General features: G+C 36.8%; 1 protein-coding gene across 1 annotated transcript in view; it reads left to right on the plus strand.

Moving 5' to 3' along the window:
* The first annotated feature begins 1,092 nt into the window (after positions 1 to 1,092).
* Positions 1,093 to 25,944, plus strand: part of LOC101899465 (cadherin-89D) — a 32,693-nt gene continuing 7,841 nt past the window's right edge. Inside the window, exons 1-10 of the mRNA XM_059124383.1 lie at positions 1,093 to 1,119; positions 8,627 to 9,427; positions 9,506 to 9,759; positions 11,583 to 12,219; positions 12,277 to 12,600; positions 12,659 to 12,822; positions 17,002 to 20,169; positions 23,437 to 23,505; positions 23,604 to 23,867; positions 24,723 to 24,892. Coding sequence (XP_058980366.1) covers positions 1,093 to 1,119; positions 8,627 to 9,427; positions 9,506 to 9,759; positions 11,583 to 12,219; positions 12,277 to 12,600; positions 12,659 to 12,822; positions 17,002 to 20,169; positions 23,437 to 23,505; positions 23,604 to 23,867; positions 24,723 to 24,892 — 5,878 coding nt within the window. The remainder of the gene's footprint in view (positions 1,120 to 8,626; positions 9,428 to 9,505; positions 9,760 to 11,582; positions 12,220 to 12,276; positions 12,601 to 12,658; positions 12,823 to 17,001; positions 20,170 to 23,436; positions 23,506 to 23,603; positions 23,868 to 24,722; positions 24,893 to 25,944) is intronic.

Below are 25,944 nucleotides of genomic sequence, written 5' to 3' on the forward strand. Positions count from 1 at the left end.
TATAGGCATATTTGAAATAGAATGCGTTATTTTACGGTGTATGATTTGAATATTCGAAACCTATTTGCTATTTTGTGGAATTTCCTTGCTGGTTCAAGGATGTTTTTCTATTCCACACTCGAAACATTATATCGTTGGTACGTCATTAGCTTGATTTATACCCTCATCTTATATTTGATAATAATATATATTTTGACTTGAATCTTCGAAATATTCATCCTTTGTTGGGATGGTACCAAAGGAGGGTATCAATATTTTCCAATTAGCATATGACCTAAGTCTGATATATCCTTTTTTTAGAAAAATGTTGAACTTTTGTGGAGGAGATATGATAAAAATGGTCCAATATATTAAAACAGGAAATACTAATACAGATACAAATGTTGAGTTGTTCAATAATTACTTATTTCCCGTTTTGTGAAAATGTAGACACTTTGTGGTGGAGGTAGCAGAATAAGTTGTCACATCAGATGATAGAAATATTGAGATGTGCGGATTTCGAAGACAATCCGGCACTTATTTCTCATTTTATAAGAGTTATGATTATTCAAAATTCTTGACCCTTTGAGGCGGATGTACTCGACGAAGTAGATCGATGTTGTCTGTTTTCGCACCCGACCTAGCACTGATTAAGGATTTGCAAAGCTTAAAAATGTGGATGATCCTTTCTTGTTCTATGTGGTAAATATATAAATTTTGACCTTTTGTTTGGGAGTTACCAAAAGGAGTGGACCAATATTATCTATCTCCCAACTCGATCTAAGTTTGAGAATAATATTGCGATGTACAGAGTTTGGATCAAATCGGATATTCGCTTGGAGAGTTATCGCGCGCCCCAGCCAGTCAGTCAGACAGACAGACGGATGGATGGACACCCCTAGATCGACTCCAATTGACCTGATATGGTTTTTGGTTCAAAAGGGATCTAAGGAACCGTAGTGTGTATGTGGCACGTTTTATCCGTAACAAATTATATATACCCTCTGTAGCGATATGGCTGAGGGTATAATAATACATTAAATATTTCTGAAAAACAAAAAGAAGTTTTCTTATACCTGTATGCAGAGGGTGTATATCCCTATAATAGGAAAAATGTCTGCCTGGCTGGTTGTTGAGCACGTAAGCTGCCGAAAGGAATATTCGTTTCCGTCGAAGTTTGCACATAGTAATTTTTTGGTAAAAATACATCAAATTTGAAGATGGGTAGTATCAGTTCACTGCCTCCACTTTTGATATCCCTATAAATAATATAATAATTTAATATCTCACGAAGAATGAAAGAAATATTCAGTTTCGATTAAATTAAAAAAAAAAAAAATAAATAAATACTTTTATTACGCCTAGGTTAGGTGAGAGAAAGGTCAATATTGACCCACTTCCTTAGGTACATACCGAGCGAAAAGTTAAGAATTCGAATAATAAAAAAATTATAAAGAGTGAAAAAGATGCAGATTGTCTTCAAATCTCACAATTCTCATAGAGACAGTATAAATAAAGAACTTATGAACAATTACTTCTGGTGAAATTCGATCCGAATATTTGACCCAGGATACCCGAATATTTGACAAGCTAATCCGAATCCTCTCCAAGATCCCAAAAATTAGGGAATCAGGGTATGAATAATACCCTCCACCATTTGGAAGGAACGTAAAAAATTTCCGCAGAAAAATACCGCTTAAATGAAAACCGTTGCATGGGAGGAGACACGGATCTACATAATTTTTTGGACCTATGTAATTTTTTGCGATATACTGTTGCACCAAATCAGAATTTCAAATACGAAATTTGAAATAATTCCGGCAAATAATGTCTCTAAAATCATCAAAATACGGAATATCGGAAAGTACTGTTATATGGGGGATATACGATGCATAAAGGGGGTAAAGTAATCACAAAGAACTCCTTGCGTAGAATTTCAGACAATTTCACCGCTCTATGGGGGCTATACGAAACCGTGGACCGATATTTTCCATCTTCGAATTAGAATTTAACGCTGATCAAGAATATATACATACCTTGTTAGGTCTAAAATTATTATTTCGATGAGTTTCAAAAAGGTCAGGCTTAATCCCATTATTGTTGTTTATATTAAAACAATGTTTATTTATTAACTCCTGGGGAGAATATCCCCGACAAAAAACAAGGGAACTGATGAGGAGTAGCTCTATCCGAAACCAAGGTATTCCCTGCCTTACCCCCTGGTAAACATTAATATCTTCGTCCACTTATTAACAAACGTTGTTATTATAAAAACAAGTAAGCAAAGGCTATAGTCGTGCGGGGCCGACCATATGATACCCTACAAAACTCCAATATGTTAGAAACTCCCTTATGTCCAAATCCATTTTGGAAGATTTCGCTTTTGAAATTATGTCATAGAGCACTGACCTGTTATTACCCTTAGCATTATGACAAGGGACATTTGCCCAATATTTACGCATTCCGCTGTGTTGTTAGTTGTTGTGGTCCGTTTTACAGCTACGTATAAGCTATGGTCATGCAAAATGTTAGAATTCTTCCCTGTCCTTAACTCTCTTCTCAGTCGTGTCGATTGGCTTCAATTGTGTGATCAGGAAATTTTTTCCGTTTTTTGTTCATTTGAACCCCTAAATATTTTGCGAACATCTCCAAAAGCAAGAGATACCTCTGGGTCTCCAAACTTAGACTCATCTATATGATTTGCTTGTCTACGATATTTGGCTATATTCATCAACGAAATCAGTATAAAAAAGCTAGAAGTTCGCCTAAACTCTAACTTCATGCGAGATATCGTGTCCTTTGATTTCTATTTGTGACCTCTATAATGTCTGCAAAATCAGGAATATTTTTAGTTGTTGGTCCATTTCAACCCCAAAATATATTGCGGACATCTTTGAAAGCAATAGGCCTAGCCATTCTGAGCCTTCCCCTACACCTGTGAAAATTTTCGTGAGAATCGGACGATAATTTCAGTCTGTATGTAATAGCCCCAACCTGTGTTGTAAGGTGAAAACATATTACAAAATGTACACCTCAATATTATAAGTCAAATTGAAAAAATCGCATGCGATAAAAAATACGAAAAAAATAAAAATATGTCACAAAATACTACAAAATCTATATTAACATCATTATTGGCATCTTTTTATGCGATTTTTTTAGATTTTATTCTTTCATGCCAAGAGCCCATTCTGAATTTACAAAATTTGTCGAAATCAGTCCAGCCATTCTTGAGATATAAGCATTTAAGTTATTATCCCCTTCCTTTGTTTATACACATTGTATATATTTCGCTATATATGTCCGATAAATTTTTTCTATCGACATCAACGTAACGGTCAGAATTGACCTGTCCGTCTATTTGTGATTTCGCCGGGACTGAAAATAATGGCGGTTTAATGGAAAATTTGACTTTTATTTACCATAAATGTTATAGTCCATTTCACCCACTAAATATTACCCGATGACCATCAAAATTGGAAGGCTTCTGCCCAGCACTAAGCTCTAGCCCCATGCTAACTTCCGCTTTGATTGGTCTATAATTGCGACCTGTAGAGCAACTGCAAAATCAGGAATTTTTTTCAGTTTTTGGTCCAAAGAAATCCAAAAGAAATAGGGTTCTATTCTGACCCTAGCCCCACCTCCATTCTAAATTTCGTGAAGATCGGGCCATAATTGTGACCTGTAGAGTGATTACAAATTAACATGGACAGACGGACGGACGGACATACCTAGCTAGATCGACTCAGCTCGGCGAGATAGGAAGATCCATATATACTTTCCTATGTGGGAAATCAATATTTCGAGGTGTTAGATAATTTTTGGGACAATCAAACTTATAATACCCCCAACACATAGTGTTGTAGGGTATAACAACAATTATGGGATTAAGCCTGACTATTATGTAACAACAAAATTTGGAATAATTTTAACAATCATAACATACGGAATAATTCAACGATTTTTTTTTCAAAACTTCTTGGAGTTGCACTTTTTTGGGGACCAAAGCAGGGGCTTGTATAGACCATTCTCTGCCTAACAGTACTGGCAGATTAAGGGTGTTTTGGTTAATTTTGTCACAATTTTATACCGAATTTGCTGCCACTATTATGAAAGAAACATCTTTGAAGTTAATGGTCTATAAAACCCCTGTTTTGTCCCCATATAATTGCACTCCATGAAGTTTGAAGAAAATCGTTGTATCATTCCGATGCAATATTAAAATTTTTTATTTCGTTCGGAAGCTACAGTGATTTCCCCAGACGCACAAATCCAATGATTTATTTATACCAGTATTGCAACTTGTGACCTAGTTCTATTCAAATAGACCAATTAAGTGCGGTATAAACACTCTAATACGATTTTTTGACTTGATGCTAATGACCGTAGAATTTTATAACCAATTATTTGAATCCCAATAAAAAGACATAATTTGACTATAAGTAAAATTGTATTCATCTACTTCGATCCCGAAGACTGATTACCGCTGGAGCACCGTTTCAAATCGTCTAAGCACCTCAGGAGAAATATGAAAATTTCAAAGCTCCATCTGTAATAGTAGTCATTGAATATAAATCGGCATAAAATTTTACGCTGATCCTTTATATTGTAAAGAGATGATACATTAAATATATATTGAATATCATGACAATTTTATTCTCACAAGATCTTAGCCTTCCAATGAGTAACCCAAATTCCAAATTCGTCCAGCAAATTGTTACTAATTTACATCTCTCATTCTCAAATTTTGGCCACAAAGTTTTATCGTGGACTCATAGCAAGATTCTATTTACATTCATTTCTACATATATTTGCATTTATATATTTCTTAACAGTATTACTGTAATTTTCCATTTGCAATGGCACTGCATATTTTGTTGTTTGTGGGAAAATTATACCATGTAGCTGCATTGCCAAGACTGTGCATTTGCAGTTTTTTCTTCACTTCATGCTTTTGATGGCCTGAACTTCCCATCTAATGGTCGGTTGGTTAGACGGTTGGTTGGCTTGCTGACTGTTTTCGGAAGAAATAGTCTTTGCTTGAATGCAAACACGCGTTGTAGCAGAAAATTGCATTGCTGGTGATAATTTTTCGGTTAAGTAGGTGAAATTTTGCTGTGGTGGGCAGTAACAGATTTCATATCGTGACATTTAAACTAAGTGGAGGGTTGGGGTGGATGGGTTTTAATAATTATTTTACTTTCGTTTTTATGATAAATTACTTAAAATGAGGTGAGGCTATTTTTGAGGGGATTGTCACGATATATGGCTTAATTAGATTGCAATTTAAAACTAAATATGAAATCAGTGTAAAGGGGTAGATTTTTGAAGGACATATTGGAATTAGAAAGATATTTATAGACTTGAATAAACCTGGAATATTTTCCCATTGGCTTACCTTCACGTTTGATGGTCTGTTGGTCCTTGAAAATTATTCTTTAACAAATCCACGTTGTTTGATCTGTTGGTCCTTGAAAAATATTCTTTAAAAAATTGACGTTTGATGGTCTGCTGGTCCTTGAAAATATTCTTTAAAAATTGACGTTTGATGGTCTGCTGGTCCTTGAAAAATATTCTTTAAAAAATCCAAGTTTGCTGGTCCATTCGTCCTCCAAAAATATTTTTTAAAAAATCCACATTTGCTGATATGTTGGTCATTGAAACATATTCTCTAAAAAATTGAAGTTTGATGGTTTGATGATCCTTGAAAAATATTCTTTAACCAGTAAAGAAAGTCTTCAAGTCGGGCGGGGCCGACTTTATGATACCCTACACCACTTTGCCAATTAAGTAGAGCTCCACATAACAATTATAAGTTTTTATGGGAGAATTCAATCATCCACGCTATGATTATAATTATAATTTAAAGTTCAAAGGACTAAATATGCCGAAGCATTTGTATCTTTTAAGTTCAGATTTGTATTGCCCATTTGGTGCACAATTAACTTGAAATCGGATAAAGATATATATGGGAGCTATATCCAAATCTGAACCGATCTCGATAAAATTTGACAAAGATATTTCTGAGCTGTATTTGATATATTTCCCTGAATATCGTTGTTACGGAGTGCATATTACGGTTGTGGGTAACAAATATAACAAATCGGATGAATAATATATATGGAAGCTATAGCTATATCTGAACCGATCTTCACCAAATTTAACATACTAGCTTCTAGACTCAATTCGGTCGTAAGTGCTAAATTTCATCCCATTTGGACAAATATTAGACGTTTGGTGCACAATAAACGTAAATCGGACGAAGTTATATATGGGAGCTATATCCAAATCTGAACCGATCTCGATAAAATTTAGCAAAGGTATTTCTGAGCTGCATTTGATATATTTCCCCAAATATTGTTGTTACAGAGTGCATATTACGGCGGCGGTGGACAAAAATAACAAATCGGATGAAAAATATATATGGGAGCTATAGCTATGTCTGAACTGATTTCGATCAAATTTGACACACATATTTTCAGGCCTAATTTGGGTGTATATGCAAAATTCCATACTATTCGGGCTGATATTACACGTTTGGTGCACAATAAAAGGCAAATCGGACGAAGATATATATGGGAGCTATATCTAAATTTTGACCGATTATCTCCAATTTCAATAGGGTTCGTCCTTGGGCCAAACAAAAGATCTTTGCAAAATTTCATCTGGATCGGGCAATAAATGCGACCTGTACTTTGTTTACAAAAATACATGGACAGACGGACGGGCGGATATGCATAAATCGACTCAGAATGTGATTCTATGCAGATTATCAAAAGGAACTATGGGTCTATCTCGTTTCCTTCTGCCTGTTACAAACAAATGCATAAAGACATAATACCCTGACCACCTTGTGGTGTAGGGTATAAAAATCCACGTTTGATGATGCTTGAAAAATATTCTTTAAAAATCCACGTTTGATGATCCTTGAAAAATATTCTTTAAAAATCCACGTTTGATGATCCTTGAAAAATATTCTTTAAAAATCCATGTTTGATGATCCTTGAAAAAATATTCTTTAAAAATCCACGTTTGATGATCCTTGAAAAATATTCTTTAAACAAAATCCACGTTTGATGATTTGTTGGTCCTTGAAAAATATTCTTTAAAAAATCCAAGTTTGATGATCTGCTGGTCATTGCAAAATATTTTTTAAAAAATCCACGATTGATGGTCTGTTTATCCTAGAAAAATATCTTTAAAAAAATTACACGTCTTTAAAAAAGTCAAATTCGGTGGTATGTTAGACCTTGAAACATTTTTTTTAACCTTGGAAATAATTTTCATAAAAAATCCACGATTAGTCCTTGAAATTAATTTTCTTAATAAATACACGATTAGTCCTTGAAATTAATTTTCTAAATAAATCCACGATTAGTCCTTGAAATTAGTATTCTTAAAAAATCCACGATTAGGCCTTAAAATTAATATTCTTAAAAAATCCACGATAAGTCCTTGAAATTAATTTTCTTAAAAAATCCACGATTAGTCCTTGAAATTAATTTTCTTAAAATATCCACGATTAGTCCTTGAAATTAATTTTCTTAAAAAATCCAAGATTAGTTCTTGAAATTAATTTTTTTAAAAAATCCACGATTAGTCCTTGAAATTAATTTTCTTAAAAAATCCATGATTAGTCCTTGAAATTAATTTTCTTAAAAATCCACGATTAGTCCTTGAAATTAATTTTCTTAAAAAATCTACGATTAGTCCTTAAAATTAATGTTCTAAAAAAATCCACGATTAGTCCTTGAAATTAATTTTCTTAAAAAATCTACGATAAGTCCTTAAAATTAATGTTCTTAAAAAATCCACGATTAGTCCTTGAAATTAATTTTCTTAAAAAATCCACGATTAGTCCTTGAAATTAATTTTCTTAAAAAAAATCCACGATTAGTCCTTGAAATTAATTTTCTTAAAAAATCCACAATTAGTCCTTGAAATTAATTTTCTTAAAAAATCCACAATTAGTCCTTGAAATTAATTTTCTTAAAAAAATCCACGATTAGTCCTTGAAATTAATTTTTTTAAAAAATCCACGATTAGTCCTTGAAATTAATTTTCATAAAAAAAATTCACAATTAGTCCTTGAAATTAATTTTCTTAAAAAATCCACGATTAGTCCTTGAAATTAATTTTCTTAAAAAATCTACGATTTGTCCTTAAAATTAATGTTCTTAAAAAATCCACGATTAGTCCTTGAAATTAATTTTCCTAAAAAATCCACGATTAGTCCTTGAAATTAATTCTCTTAAAAAAAATTATATATTTTAAAAATATTCGATTAGTCCTTGAAAAAATATTCTTTAAAAATCCACGATTAGTCCTTAAAAAATATTCTTTAAAAATCCACGAATAGTCCTTGAAATTAATTTTCTTAAAAAGTCCACGATTAGTCATTGAAAAAAAATTTAAATAGTCTTAAATGGTTTGTCTTTAAAAAAATTTTATAAAAATTTGCAATTTTTTGGTCCTTGAAAATATTTTTTAGCTCCGCTAGTCCTTGAAAAAATATTCTGTAAAAATCAACTTACTTCATTGAAAAAATTGTCATTAAAATATTTTAAATAATTATTTTTCCTACGAATATGAAAAAATATATAAAAATACTTCAAAACATGTACAATTGATTTGATTTTTGACATAGAGACTAAATTTCCTGCTTTGTTCCTTCCCTACAGCTCATCAGGGTTGTGCCTTTCACGACGGTGCCTCAACGGAGAGCGAGGGTGTACGCTTCATACGCCTGCGTGAAGATGCCGAAATTGGAAAGGAGATTCTAACCATCAAAGCCTATCCACGTTCAAAAATCTCGCTTCAATCTCCCGACAATACGGGAGATCATAAATATTTTGCCATACATGAATATAATTTGACTTCAGTTGTGGTGACCCTAACGCGGTCCCTTGAAGATCTGGTCGATCGAGATGTGCCAAGAAATCTATTGAAATTCCGCATAGTTTGTGCGGCCAAAAATGAAAAACTCGAAGAGGGTAGTTATTTATCGGTGACTGTTTACATTGAAGATGTCAACGATAATAAACCGGAATTCCTTAATACCCCCTATATTGTGGATATAAAAGAGAATACACCACCGGGTACAATTGTGTTCGAAGGCATTCAGGCTTTCGATCGGGATAAGCCAAATACGCCAAATTCTGAAGTCCACTTCAGTATGTCTACAGTTCCAGAGCAGTTGTCGGCAGATGGTAGTCCTTATTTTTCTCTCAAATCACCGCATCGTCCTTTGTTGATATTGAAAAAGGAATTGGATTTCGATAATGGCATACGTCTATTTAAGCTGCCACTGTTTGCCTGGGATCGTGGCACCCCAGCCAATCAGGTGAATACCACTATAACCATAAATGTCAAGGATGTGGATGACTTGCCACCGAAATTTACCGAAGGTGTTTATCGTTCGAAAATCGATGAGTTCTATCCGATGACGGTGAGTGGAGAGATTTTCACAATAAATTGAATTGAAATAAATTAATGTGAATTTTATATTTTCCATTTATTTTTTCAGGGAGTGCCCATCAGAATTCCGCTGTATTTTAATCCACCCATTATGGCCTTTGACCAGGATTCTCTGAATGCATCTTTGGTGTATGATATCATTTCAGGAAATGAGCGTAAATTGTTTCGAGTGAATCCCAATAATGGTATTGTTTATCTACAAAAGGAAATTGATTTGGAGGAAGAAAGTCTACCGGGCAATACATTTGTGCTGCAAATCGAAGCCCGACAAAAGGATAATCCATTGAGGAAGGCTTTAGCGAGGTAAGTTTTTCCTTTTTTTTTTTTTTTTGAGCATTCTGATATGATTTCAAGTTGGAACAATAGAACTAGATAGACACGCGTCTAAAAGGCTTCTGTAGTTGTAGTAATTAAAAAAGAACGAAAATTTAGTTAAGTTCCTCAGGGTCAAACTTATAGTGTCTTCTTTTATTAGGGAAGAAAATAGTGTGGGATTCGTATATCATTTATGAGTTAGGAAAGCGAAATATGACAAATGGAAATATTTCCTCTTAGAAGCATCAGATAATTCAATTTAAAATGTGACTAAAACCAACCAACAAATACTTCTAAAGACTAGTCATAGGTCTTACTTGAAAAAAAGTACTTCAAGTGCTTCTTCTCAGCCTTCGTCTAAGGCAAGAGTATAACATTTGCATCTAAGAGACAACTAGAAGGTATTTTCAATATTGGAAACCAGAAGGGGTTTACTTAAAGTAGACTTAAAAGCCATCTTCTCGAGAAGATCACACGATTCCCTTTATAGAGAATACCACTCCTCTCAGAGAATGTCTAGAGGTCTTCAGCTTATAATATATTGTATATAATATTATGTCTTCTCCCAAAAGATCAGGAGGTCTTCTTCTCATAAAATACAAGAAGGTTTTTTTTATAGGAGACGAGGAGGTGTTCTCCTTACAGAACAGGTTAAGTTCTTCTTCTCACAGAGAACCAGAAATTGTGTTCTTCTCAAGAATACGAGAAGGTTTTAATATCATAGAAGCCCAGAAGATCTTCATCCCATAGAACCCGAGAAGGTCTTCATCTCAAAGGAGACGAGAATGTCTACTTCTCACAGAAGACCAGCAGGTCTTCTTTCTCATAGAAGAGCAGCGGGTCTCCTTTCTCATAGAAGAGCAGCAGGTCTCCTTTCTCATAGAAGAGCAGCAGGTCTCCTTTCTCATAGAAGAGCAGCAGGTCTCCTTTCTCATAGAAGAGCAGCAGGTCTCCTTTCTCATAGAAGAGCAGCAGGTCTCCTTTCTCATAGAAGAGCAGCAGGTCTCCTTTCTCATAGAAGAGCAGCAGGTCTCCTTTCTCATAGAAGAGCAGCAGGTCTCCTTTCTCATAGAAGAGCAGCAGGTCTTCTTTCTCATAGAAGAGCAGCAGGTCTTCTTTCTCATAGAAGAGCAGCAGGTCTTCTTTCTCATAGAAGAGCAGCAGGTCTTCTTTCTCATAGAAGAGCAGCAGGTCTTCTTTCTCATAGAAGAGCAGCAGGTCTTCTTTCTGATTGGAGGGTTCTTAAGAACTCAAAGTACAAAAACTTGCTAAAGGTAGGAAAGTTTCGATAAGACGTAAAAAATTCTTGTAATCGGGATATGTTCTTAAAACCTATATCAAATTTTCGAATCATAGACCAAATCATATGAGACCCTTTTGAGAATTAAAAAGTTGGGCTGAGAACCCAAACCCCTTTTGTGGGTCAGACTAACCCAATACTATAACCATCACTTGGAATTTCCCACTCTCCAGACCAATATCTGGAAATTGGTGGACAGGTGTATAGAGTTTTACCAGAGAAACCTCAATATTTCTAACATGGAGGATAGTTTATAGTTAAATAAATTTACTTGTCTTAAAGTATATTAGGCTTTTTATTTATTGTCCCACTCCGTCCCAGAAGAGTCTTTAAAAATGTTGTTAGTTTAGAATTATTGAGACAACTTAGTCATTCTCGAGGACTTATTTTTGGGATCTTAGATTTTGGAACATGTGCCATTTTTTTTTTTTTTTTGTAAATTTACCAGTTTTTGAAATAAATTTCCCAATAATTTACCAAATTTAATATTTTTTTTTGCCCTTCATTTCAGAATCGAAGTTGAAATTCTTGATCTCAACGATAATATGCCAGAATTCGAAGCTGATTTCTACAATATATCGATTGTGGAAAATCTACCCACCGGTTTCAGTGTCCTGCAAGTGAACGCTGTGGATCGAGATCAAGGTGAAAATGCTGAATTTCTTTACAATCTCAAAGAGAAACCCGATGCCAAGGGAGCATTTTGCATAGACTCTCGCACCGGTTGGATTACTGTTCGTGATGATCGTCTGCTGGATCGTGAAAAACGAAAGTCGATACATTTAGAAGTTGAGGCCTTGGAACGTATGCCCTCCTACATGGATGACATTAATTCCAAGAAGCCACCACCAAATTCGGTTAAAGTTGAAATTACGTTACTCGATCAAAATGATAATACACCGAAATTTGAGAATGGTAATCTGTATGAATTTAAGGTACCCATAACTGCGCCAGTGGGTTATATGGTGGGTCAGGTGTTGGCTCGAGATCCAGATGAAGGGCCAAATGGTATGCTTCTCTACGATATGCAACGGCCAAAGAAAAGTGGTTATATACCATTTCGTTTGGATAGTAAAAATGGTACGATTTATGTTTCGGGACCGCTGAGAAGGGGACGAATTGCCGTGTTTGTGGAGGCCAGTGATCAGGTGGGTGCCACATAAATTTCTCATTAAATATTTATATTCATAAAATAATTTTTTCAGCCCCTTAATCCCTCGGAAAGACGTTTCTCCTTGGCTGTCATAACAATTGAAGTCTTTGCCACCTTGGATGATCAGTCGATTGATTTCATTGGTGCACCCTACGAATTCTGGATTGGCTCTAATGCTCCGCTGGGCACCTCTGTGGGTCAGGTGCGCACCACATTACTCTATGATGGGGATGATGAAATTATGTATGACTTGTTGCACACCTATTCGGAGGGGGTGCCATTTGCCATTGAAGAAAGGTCGGGAATAATTACGGTTATACGAGAATTGCAGGAATTTAAGCGGAAAGTATATCATTTCGAGGCGGTGGCTAATTATGTGAGTATTGAACAATTTTTGAATGTTGGATTATGTTAATATCTATGAGGACTTCTAGCTGTTTGCCAATGCTAGCCGGCCATTGATTATGGCTCGCAGCAAGGAACCATTAACTACTGTTCCTGCTCCCGATTTAACAGATGAAGGCGTCCTTATCACAAATGTTACCATACATGTCATAAGCAAACCGGATAATCAAGTGCCTCTCAGGCCAGTAATTGAGTGAGTATAAATTTAAATATTTAAAGAATACGAATAAAAAGTCAGTTATTCTTGACTGTCAACAGGATACGGAAAGAACTTATATTTGAATTAAGAATTTTCAAAAATTCGGGCAATAATAGACACTGTTGAAACTCAAAGAAATTGGAATGGAATATTAGATAGTTTTATAAGGTCAAAACGTGTCTATTCGAAATAACGGTTTTAGAACCTAAGTTTCTTTGGATCAAATCCGTTTCAGGACATTTGAAGTCGATTTAGCGATGTCCGCCGTGTGTATGGTTGGTGCGCACGATAACTCTCGAAGGGAGTATCTGATTTGTTTCAATCTTGGTACATCGTAGTATTTTTTTTTAACTTGCATTGAGGTGGAAACATCGGTCCACTCCTTTTGGTACCTTCCCCACAAAAGGTCAACATTTTCTTAGAAAATAATTTACCGCATAGGAAAAAAACGGATAATCTTAAATTGTTCAATATTTGTCAACAGTGATATTTGCATTACTATTACCAAATCGAATGAGAGAGAGTACCTCCCCCACAAAGGGTCCAAATTTGGAATATCTATAACTCTCATAAAATCCGAAATATACTGCAGATTCTCTTCAATTTGCAGACATATCAATATTTTTACCATTAAAAAATCTGGTGTAAAGATGGAGTATAGTTGAACACTCTTTCTGGTACCTCCCCCACAAAGGGTCAAAATTTTGAATAACCAAAAAGCTCATAAAATGCGAAATAAACATCCGATTATTTTTATACCCTCCACCATACTATGGAGGGTATATTAACTTCGTCATTCCGTTTGTAACTCCTCGAAATACTCATGTCCGACCCAACAAAGTATATATATTCTTGATCAGCGTAAAATTCTAAGTCGATTTAGCGTTATCCTTCTTTCTGTCTGTCTGTCTGTTGTATTCACGCTATCTTTCGAACGAAGATAGAAGGCTAAAACTTCGCAAACATGTTTACTTTTTTAGTAGGCAGGTTAAGTTCGTAAATGGGCCATGTAGGTCCACGTTTTCATATAGCCCCCATACGGTACCTCTCGATATTCGGTATTTTGATGATTTTATCGGCATTATTGACTGAAATTGTTTAAAATTTGGTATTTGAAGTTCGTAATGGATACTACAGCCTAAGACAGAAAATTGTCTGTGCAGGTCCACGTCTTCGTATAGCCCCCATATAACGGTACCTCCCTATATTCGGTATTTTGGTGATTTTAGCGTCATTATTCACCGGAATTTTTTCCAATTACGCATTTAGAGTTCGTAATGGGAACTACAGTCTGTGACAGAAAAATGCCTATGCAGGTCCAGGTCTTCGTATAGGTCCCATATACCAGTACCTCCCTATATTCGGTATTTTGACGAGATTAGGTACAATACTCACCGAAATTGTTTGAAATGTCGTATTTGATGTTCGTAATGGATGCTACAGCCTATGACAGACAATTGTCTATGCTGGTCTAGGTCTTAGCACAGATCCGATATAACGGTACCTCCATATATACGATATTTTGATGATTTTAGCTACTTTATTCACCGTTTATTTCAATTGAATTTGGTAATGACTTATGGCAAATAATGCCCGTGTGGGTCCACGTCATATAGAAACCTATATAAATTCTGTATTCGGTATTTTTAAATTTTTAACAGAATTTTTTAAGAATTTTATTTCTAAATTCGTTCCAAATGGTGGATTGCATTTTAACTTGTTAATTTTCACACATCGCAATATTTCTACCACAACAATATCTGATATGAAGATGGGATATGTCAGACCACTACTTTGAATACCTTCTCCATAAAGGGTCAACATTTGGAATATCTAACACGCCCATAAAATGCGAAATATGCATTAGATTCTCTTTAAATTTCGCACATCTCAATATTTTAACCATTACAATATAGGGGGTAAAAATGGGATATACCGGCTTACACTTTCTGGTATCTTCTTCACAAAGGTCAACATTTTGAATAATACCTCCCCCACAATGGGTCAATATTTTGAATAATTATAGTTATTAAAAAAATGTGAAATAAGAGTCCTATTTTCCTTCAAATCTAGCACATCCCAATATTTCTACCAACACAAGATCAGATATGAAGAACGGATAAAACGAACTTTTCCTTCTGATACCTGCCCACAACTGATCAATATTTTAAATAAACAAACATGAGGCAACTTGAAACAACCTAATACCACACAAGATCTACTATGAAGATATAATATATCGGTCCTCTCTTTCTGGTACCTCCCCCATAAAGGATCGAATTTCTGAATTGCATATTATAACTGTCATAAGATGCGGAATATGTGAAAGATTTTCTTCAAACCTTGGTTATTACAATATTTTTAACAAAAAGAGATCTGATTTGAATTTAAAATTTTTGGCCCACTCCCCCTGGTCCTACCCCATTTTTTAACATTATGAATAATTATAAACCTTATACATGCGAAATAAATCAGCGATTTACTTCAAAAATCATGTATGTGGGGTATGTTGAGCCACTCTTTCTGGTAATTTCGCCAAAAAAAAAAAAAATTGAGCATTTTCAAACAGTATATACACATTATCTAAACCTGCCACCTCCGACGGTTATATCAGACTAAGGACGTAAGTGAACTGGAAAATACAGGGTGAGATAAAAAAACTGCAAACAAAGTCAAAAAATATCGGAAATAGCATACAATTTTAAAATAAGTTTAGATTTGTTTGAATTGCTCACCTTTAGCACGAATTACGGCCTTCAAACGGCCAATGAAACCGTCACACGCTGCCCGAATTTTGCTCTGTGGTTTTTTGGCACATTCCCGGCGAAGCGCTTGCTTGAGGTGAACGACACTTTGATATTTTTTAGTGCCAACCTTGCTTTCCAAAATACTCCAGACACAATAGTCTAACGGATTAGTATCCGGAGATTCTGGTGGCCATTGTGCGCAGGAAATGAAGCGATGATCCTCATTTTGTAACCATTTTTGGGTGGCGCGGCCAAAATGTTTGCGGCCAAAATGTTTCCGTGCCCAAGACATTAACACACCCTCAAGAATATTTTCGGCATTTGTTCTGATGCCACGGTCGATTAATACGAGCGGAGAGCTACCATTGGCTGTTATAGCGGCCCACACCATCACCATGGCCGCCGCTTGAGTTCTGCTGGCCAACTGAAGGTGCAGATTTTCAGCTGACCTCTTTAACAAGAAAACACGGTAATTTAGCACTTTCATAACCTCCACCATAGTATGGAGAGTATATTCCGTTTGTAACACCTCGAAATATACATTTTAGACCCTACACAGTATATATATTCTTGATCAGCATAAAATTCAATGTCGTTTTAGCAATGTCTGTCCGTCGATCCATCTGTCCGTCTGTAGAAATCGCTCTAGCTTCCAAACGAAGTGAAGTAGTTTGATAAAATTGTACTCAAATGTATATTGTGTCTGCAGGACTTTCTGTGTTGAAAATGGGCCATGTAGGTCCACGTTTTGGTATAGCCCCCATATAGCGGAACCTCCCGATATTTGGTATTTTGTTGATTTTAGCGACATTATTCACCGGAAAAATGTTTGTAATGGATACTACAACCTATGGCAGAAAATTTTCTGTTCAGGTCCACGTCTTCGTATAGATCCCATATTACGGTACCCCCCAATATCTGGTATTTTGGTGATTTTAGTGTCATTATTCACCGCAGAAGTTTGAAATTAGGTATTTAGAGTTCGTAATGGGAACTACAGTCTGTGACAGAAAATTGTGTATGCAGTTCCAGGTCTTCGTATAGGCCCTTATATCAGTACCTCCCCATATTCGGTATTTTGACGATTTTTGGTGCAATACTCACCGAAGTTGTTTGAGATGTTCTATTTGAAGTTCGTAATGGATGCACAGCTGGTGACAGAAAATTGTCTATGCAGGTCCAGGTCTTCGTATAGCTCCGATATAACGGTACCTCCCTATATACGGCATTTTGATGCTTTTAGCAACATTATTCACCGATTTTTTTTTTTTTTTTTTGTTAAGTTTCGCATTTGTATATTTTAATGGTTTATGACAAAAGTTACCTATGGTCCATGTTGTCGTATAGACCCTAATGTAACAGCTACATTCGGTATTTTTAAGATTTTTTTTTTTCTAAAATTCCTTTCCTCTCTTGTCTTTTGCAGAGAAATCAACATGAACATTATCAAGTTCCATATAGAGGAGAATATTGTTGGTGGGATCATTGGTCAATTGCTGTACAAGAATGGTATTAATATCGTCAACAATGATCTGGAATCATATAGAAGTTTACAAGCTTCGCCAGGAGCTGTAGCTGCTCCATTGTCGCCAGAAACCAATATCACTTTGAATTCCCGGTTTCGCAGTAAAAATCCTCGCCGACAGACACGAAAGCGTTTGCCTAGACGTTTGGCACAGGACAGTAACATCAAGCTACGCTACATTATTGCCAATCAACAGGAGGTTATCAATAAAATTTCTATTACCGAAGATGGTACCCTGTTGACGGTGACGGGACTGGATCGTGAGCAAAAAGATAAATATGATCTCACGGTGATTGTGGAATATACCACGGGCTTAGTTAGTGGAGCGGGTATATATCAAGTGGAGGTTAAGGTTGATGATGTCAATGATAATGCACCCGAATTCAATGATCTGACCTATATGGGTCTGATAAAAGAGAACAGTGCCAAGGGTGCGGAGGTGGCCCTAAATCGACCCATCATTATTAGCGATAAAGATTTTGGTAAAAATGCCGAATTTAAGGTGGTGCTGCAAGGAGACTACAGCGATTTGTTCGATGTCACCTGGGTGGAACAGGAAAATGCCACGGTGCTCACGAATCTACCCCGACGTCCGGAGCTTTTTAATATTTACAATTTATCCGATCAATGGAATGATGATTTGAAATTTTTGGAAATGCAGGCCGATTTGAAGCCATTCAATTTGCGTATGAATAATCAGCCCTTCTTTAAGGTGACCTATTCCGGATCGAGACCATTGGATCGGGAGAAGGATCAAATATATAATTTGAAAATTTTGGCAATTGATACGGGCGGCTTGACTTCGTATGCCAATTTGAATATCCTTATTGCGGATGTGAATGATAATGCCCCGATTTTTGAAAGGATATCAGTGTTCAAGGACTCTAGGGTAGAGATAAGAGAGTATACAACTGATATGGAGATATATTTTGTGGAGTCATCGCTGAATACAATGCCCACAATGATGGCCTCGTTGACGAGTAATATTGTGGTGCCACCCTATTTTCTGCCAGGATCACCGCGCCTGAATGGGGCCGAGGGGAGTTTTAATGAAACCCAAAGTGTGCTGAGGCCCCGCTCAAGGGCAAGGAGTAGGGGAAGGCCTAGAATAGCTCGGGCCATGGGTGGTCTAAGTAAATGCCCTCTCTTTGCCATCTATGAGGATACTCCACTGATGAAGAAAATTCTACAAGTCACCGCCTCGGATGAGGATTATGGCCGCAATGCCCAGGTCCACTATGACATTGTGTCGGAGAGCATAGATAAGCTCTATGGCACCGGGGTGGCTACCCAATTGCCTAGTAAAATCAATCAACATCGTTTCTTTGCCATCGACAAGCTGACGGGAGAGGTGATGATAAACTACCCCCTGGTGGCCAATGTGGAGATACTGCTGAACATTACGGCCAGCGATATTGATAACCTCAAGGATTCCACCTGTTTGCGCTTCACCATCATTGATGTGAATAATCATGCCCCGGTTTTCAAGAAATCCTGGTACAGTTTCGACACGGCCGAGGGAGAGTACAAAGATTCGGTGTTGGGTCAAGTTTTGGCCGTGGACTTGGATTTTGGAGAGAATTCCAATGTCTCCTATGCTTTGAGTGATTCTGAGCTGCCGTTTAGAATAAAACCCCTTTCAGGGGTGATAAAAATTTCCGGTTCCCTAGATCGGGAGTTGAGGGACAAATATACCTTCCATGTTATAGCTTATGATAATGCTGAGCCTCTCTATCGCCTCTCTTCCTCCGTGGAAGTGGAGGTCAATGTCCTCGATGTAAATGACAATAAACCGGAATTCATAGGCTACGATGATTTGGTAAAGGCCGATTTATATATCCACGACATACCCGACAGGACCATGAAGGTGCCACTCTACAAAGCCTTCCTTGATCGCAACACCAAACCAGGTGCCTTTGTCAAGCAGGTGAGTGCCCTGGACAAGGATTATTTGGGAAATGGCAATGGTTTGGTCCTGTTTTCCATACTCCATCATGAGTCACAGCCTCTCTTCAACATAGACTCCCGCGAGGGCATTATCACTACCATTTCCGATTTCAAGGGATACAACAACTATGGTCATTTAAATGTTACAGTTATTGCCTCCGATTTGGGTAGTCCTTCCCTTACTTCCACCGCCATTGTTTTGATAAATCTCCAAGGCCAAGTTATCATCGAAACCACCACCACACCAAAACCCGAGGATCCTTTTCTCACGGGCAACCTATCCATATTCCAACATCAATACTATGAAATACAAATCCAAGAGAACAATGAATCACCCACGGAGTTAATGAAATTAAATTTCACCAAAGGCTTCAATCCCGAAACCTATAAATGGTCCTTGTGGGTGGAAGAGGGTCAAGATGCACAAGAGGACTCCTATCCGCCATTTGAGTTTGATCCCAAACTATCTACTCTCTATGCCTTGAAATCCTTCGATCGTGAACAGGTGGAACGTTATCAAATACGCCTCAAAGGTGAGAAGCCTAATCGTGAAGGACGTACCTATACCCGTCTCGCCTACCCCGTGATTGATGAACGTCTCGAGGGTCTGGAACACAATGAATGTCGTGTACTCATAAAAATCCTCGATGAAAATGATAATTCGCCAACATTTAAGACATCCGGACAACCGATAATTGCAGTTGTACCTCGCACTGCCTCTTTCGGTTATCCCATTACCCGTGTGGAAGCCACGGATCCTGATTATGGCCTGAATGCTGAAATCCGTTATCGCCTGCTCAACGACCATTCTCGGCTATTTGCCATCGATGAGACGAGTGGAAAGATACGTTTGATCAGCACCATTGAATCAGCGGCCGACAGGGTATATGGTTTTGATGTCAAGGCCATGGATCGTGCCGGAGCTGATGATGGCCGTAGCAATATAATCAATGTCTTTGTCTATGTAATCGATGAGAAGAAGCAGGTTCGTGTTGTTGTTGCTGGCAAGCCGGTAGATGTAGAGAAGAAAATCGATGCATTGATGTTGGCTCTTAGCGATGCCATTGGATTGGAGGTGCGTGTTCGCCTGTTGGAACCACATATTGGAAGTGCGGAACCGGCGTGAGTAATATTTTTGATTCTGTTAATTTTAACTGATAAGTGAGTAAGAGACAGATCCAACGCTTGATATTTACGGAATGTATATATTCAGGGTGGCTCTGAAGATGGGTAGAAAGAAGAGTTATATATTTTCAGATATGAAATAGGCAATATGTCTTGCCATGAAATTTTCAATAAAAAATTATGTCCTATTTCTTCTGATAATAAATAAGTTAAAATTTCTACCTTCGAAATACTTGAAATAAGATTCACGCAAGTCACTCCTTTTAGAAAAATTAGGGAATCGGCAGGAGAATAATCTCTTCGATTTTGTAGAAAACGAGGAAAATATGCTCACTCATATTCGAGCGACATCGACAAATTGAGATTGCTCGATGTTTTCGATATATATATTTCTACAACATTCGATATTACGATTTTGATGGCCTAAATCTTAGATTCTGATTAAAAATAGATATGGGAGCTATATCGAAATCAATTTACATCAAATATCATTACCAAATTTGTGGGCAGAATCTGACAAAAAGTATTCCATGGCTTAAAATTAAAATGGAATTGGGAGACGATATATGTGGGAAATAACTGACATATACAGGGTGAGATAAAAAAACCGCAACAAAGTCAAACGCCATAATGTTTACATTTTTTTAATTTATTGAATGAAAGCAAAAAATTATGGCCTTCAAACGACCAATGAAACCGTCACACACTGTCCGAATGCTGCTCTGCGGTATTTTGGCCCATCGAAGAACTTGCTTCAGGTGATCGACACACCACAATGGCACAATTTTTAGTGCCAACTTTGCTTTCCAAAATACACCAGACACAATAGTCCAACGGATTGGTAACCGGAGATTTTGGTGGCCATTGCGTACTTGAAATAAAGCGAGGAACCTCATTTTGTAACCATTCTTGGGTGGAATGCCCTGTTGGAATGCCCAAGGTCTGCGGCCAAACTTTTTGCGGACGCCCTCCAAAATATTTTCAAGATAATATTCGGTCGATTAATACAAGCGGAGAGCGATCGTCGGCTGTTATGGCGGCCCACACCATCACCATGGCCGGTGCTTGAGTTCTGGTGGCCAACCGAAGGCGCACATTTTCAGCTGACCTCTTTGGCAAGTAAACACGATCATTTTGTTTGTTTACAAACTGCTGGACAACGAATTTTTTCTCATCGGAGAAAATCAAATTCGGCAGTTCTCTACTTTCGGCCAAGCTAAGCAACTCTTTAGCTCTTCTGAGTCTATTTTCCTTCCGTAGCGCTGTAAGTTCTTCCACATTTTGGAATGTCAATGGCTTTACCCCGAGCTCATTATGTTTAATATTTGCCGAATGGTATATTGTGATATGTTCAGCTCACGAGCCATTTTTCGGCCACTGCGACGCGGGTTTCGATCAAGTCGCTTCTTTACTTTTCGAACCATTTCTGCTGATATTGTTGTCCGTTGCTTCCGTCCACTTCCTTGACGCCGGGCTACGCTACCAGTATCACGGTAACGAGCGATGGTACGAGACACAAAAGATTTATTCACATTTAAATGCTGGAGTGCTCTAACGATAGCCACTTGTGGTTTTCCAGCCAAATTTAAAAAAAAATCACACTATCACGCTTAAATTCCATTACGAATAACTTTTTTTGTGGAGAATTCTCAGCAAAATGCTTTTTTACGCTTGTAAACAATATAATGAGCTGTCACTGGAACAGATGTCGGACGAGTGGCTTTGAAATGGCAGCAGTCTGAAGTTGGTTGCAGTTTTTTCATCTCACCCTGTATTTAGTAGAGCTCCCGCAACAAAAGAATTTATTTCAAGTAGATCATACTACCAATCAACATTTGACTTTAGAGCAGTTATAGTTTGCTATAGAGTGCATGATATCACTTAGAGAACGATTATATTATAAATAAATGTATCGGAGCCGAGTTGCACAAAATGGAAACGTGCGTTCCGAAATTCACACAATTTGAGCTGATATTAGCCATTATTTGAACAATAAACATGAAATCGGATTAAGGATATATATGGCAGCTAAATCCAAATCTTAGCCGTTCTCGATAAAATTTGCCCGAGGTATTTCCCAGTTGTATCTGATAACTGGTACCAAATATCATTGTTGTCGAATTCATATTACGAATTCGAGGGACATAAACTTAAAATGTGATAAAACAGCAGCTATAGCTATATTTGAACCGATTTTCATATTTACAGTACTTCTAACCTGAATTCGGTAGGTCATGCCGAAATTCAAGTCATTTGTACAGATATTGGATATTTGGTGATATTGGCTATTTGGTACAAAATTAACCCGAAATCGGTTGAGGATATCCAAATCTAAATACGAATCTTGACGAATTTTAATACACTTATTTCTAAGCTGTATCTGATATCTGGTACCAAAGATCATTGTTGTGGAATGCACATTACGCTTGTGCGGGACTCTAAACTCCCAAATCGGATAAAACATATATATGGAAGCTATAGCTTTATCTGAACCGAACTACACCGAACTTAAAGTATTTGTTTTAAGGATGGATTCTGTCGTAATTGCCAAACATTCGGTCCATTTGGGCTGATATTAGCCATTTGATGCTCAATACACCTGATATCGGATAAAGTTATGTATGGGAGCTATATCCTAATCTGAACCGATCTCGATATGACCGGTACCAAATATCATTCTTCTGGAGTGCATATTACGCATGTGAGGTACTTTAAATCGCAAATTGGATACTTACTTGCTTCTAGACTGAATTCCGTGGGTTGTAGTAAAATACAGGTCATTTGGACTTATATTAGCCATTTGGTGCACAATAAACCCGAAATCAATTGAAGATATATGGGAGCTATATCTAAATCTGATCCGATTATCACTAATTGCTGCAGGGTAGGAATTTCATCCAATCGGATAATAAATGCGACCTGCATTTTGTTCGCAATAATACATGAACAGACGGACTTACTGACATGCTTAAATCGACACAGAAATTGATTGATCCTCAAAGTAACTATGGGTCTATATCGTTTCCTTCTCCGTGTTACAAACAAATGTACAAAGACATAATACCCTTACCACTATGTAGTGTAGGGTATAAAAATCGGTGATAACAAAATTTGTAGTTATTGCAGGAATATTGAATCCGAAACACCACCCCATCACGTTGATTAAAATAGATCAATAATTTCCTATTTTTTTTTTAATGTATTTTAACAAATATTCTCATAATTTATGTATACCAATTTTTAATTTCATTCCATCAATTTCAGAACGGATGCCTACATTTATGCTGTGGACTATCGGACAAATTCAATTGTCGAAATGGAACAATTGCAAGAGTAAGTTTTAAATGACACACAGAAGATAAAAAAAAAACACCCCACATGAATACTCACCTTTGTTTCCATTCACTACCTCCACCCACCATCACCCACAGGTCATTGTCCACCATCCAGTTGGATACGCTGCAATTGCATCAACAACAACACTTGCAGCAGAATGCCCAAAATGGCTTTTGGGATATTAGCAAGACAATGCCGCGTATCATTGAATTGGCCGAATTGGGAAAAATGCCACATAAATCAACGCACAGTGCCAATTTCTGGAGCAGTTTGGAAATCGTGGCCATAGTACTGGTGGCCTTTTGTGGCGTGGGATCGGTGCTGACCGCCTTGTGTTTTATGTGTATGAGGCAGAAACGGTAAATTAATGATGATGATGATGGTCAAAAAGATTAACGTGCACACACACACTCAAACACCTATATAAGAGACTGAAATTGAAGTGAAATGAAAGAAGATTTTATTTTTTTATTATTATTTTAAGAGATTAATTTATAAGTTTGCCATAGCTTACACAAAGAAAAATAAAAACAAAAAGTCAATAAATAAAATTTGTGCATTTTTAACACATATCTCAAGTCCAAAGCAATGGAGTTTTTCACTCAATAAAGCAAAGAGTTGTTTTTCATGCCTGCCCCAATCAGATTTTGAAATCAGTGGCATTGTTGTTGGTTAAATGATTGGTTTTTGATTGATGTGATGTGATGCGATCTCAAGAGTGCATCACTTTTCCAGCGATCAGACAAAAGTGACAACATTTTGCACTAGAACAAAAACTAACGGTACTCTGTCTTTTTTTCACTTCCCACCATATTTGAAAAAAACATTTAACCTCATTTCCACGGAAATTCTGCTGCATCAAGCATGTTTGCAAGAACAACAACAATTCTATTTGTTTTATGGATTAACTTTGCAACTCTCAGAAACTATTTCAATAATTCGAACAATTTGTGTAAAGGTGTATGAGTATGTGTGTGTGTGCACCTCTATCTATGTATTAATTAATCTTTGCAAACCTGATTTGGTGTTCTAACATCTCTCTAGAATGTTAGAACATTTTATGTTCTCCATCTTTGGCCACCAAGAACATGGTCCGAGATTAAGAATTTTTATTGATTTTTGCTCTTCGTGCTTCAGATTTGTTCTCATTTCATTTATTGTTTCTTTCTTTCTTCTTCTTTTTCTTTCCATTGTCCACCTCCTTCTTTTTGCAGTGGTTTATGGTCTCAGCAAGAATTTCCATCATCTGAAACTGGTTTAACATACACCATAGCACGTGCTGGCCTGGATACCTGTCGCCGACGTCGTCACCGGACCCATCAACAAGCTGTGGCCGTTCAAGAACAACAGTTGCATCAGCAGCAGTTGCAACGTCAAAGTCAACGTAAGTAGCAAACATTTCCAGGAAAATGGCAGAAATGGGTAACTGGCAAGTTTGATGTTGTCTGTGGATATATTTATGGGTTTGATAATGATACCAACGACAATAAGAACTAAGTCAAGGGCATTTTAATCATTTAAGGAGAACAATATACATTTGGGTTACCTGTGTTTATTGAACTCGAAAACACACCAAGTATTTTAAAGAAGTAAAAACCGAGTTCGATCGAAGTTTTTGTGTCAGTAAGAATATATAGGTTTCCAATAAATGCAGAAAATCGTCATTATCTGCTTAAACAATCCAAAAGGATTTTTTTTTTTGATTTTTGAAATATTGATGATTATACCCTACAACACTATGTGTTGGGGGTATTATAAGTTTGATTGGGCCAAAAATTATGTAACACCTCGAAATATTGGCTTCCCACATAGGAAAGTATATGTGGATCTTTCTATCTCGCCGAGCTGAGTTGATCTAGCTATGTATGTCCGTCCGTCCGTCTGTCCATGTTAATTTGTAATCACTCTACAGGTCGCAATTATGGCCCGATCCTCACGAAATTGAAAATGGAGGTGGGGTTAAGGTCAGAATAGGGCCCTATGCTTTTGGAGATGATGGAGATAATATCTAGGAGTTGAAATGGACCAAAAACTGAAAATTTTCCTGATTTTGTAGTTACTCTACAGGTCGCAATTTTAGACCAATCGACGCGGAAGTTAACATGAAGCTAGTGCTTAGGGCTTGTCAGAAGTCTTCCAATTTGATGGTCATCCGGTAATATTTAGTGGGTAAAATTGACCATAATATTTGTGTTAAATAAAAGTCAACTTTTCCATTAAACCGCGGATATTTTTAACCCCAGCGAAATCACAAATAGACGAACAGGTCAATTCTGACTGTTACGTTTACGCCGATACTAAATATATCGGATATATATAGCGAAATATATACAATGTGTATACACAGAGGATGGGGATGTTAGCTAGAACGCTTATATCTCAAGAATGGCTGGACAGATTTCGACAAATTTTGTCAATTCAGAATGGCCTCGCAAT

The sequence above is a fragment of the Musca domestica genome, unplaced genomic scaffold (assembly GCF_030504385.1).
Source record: "Musca domestica strain aabys unplaced genomic scaffold, Musca_domestica.polishedcontigs.V.1.1 1, whole genome shotgun sequence".
Taxonomy (NCBI): Eukaryota; Metazoa; Arthropoda; class Insecta; order Diptera; family Muscidae; genus Musca; species Musca domestica.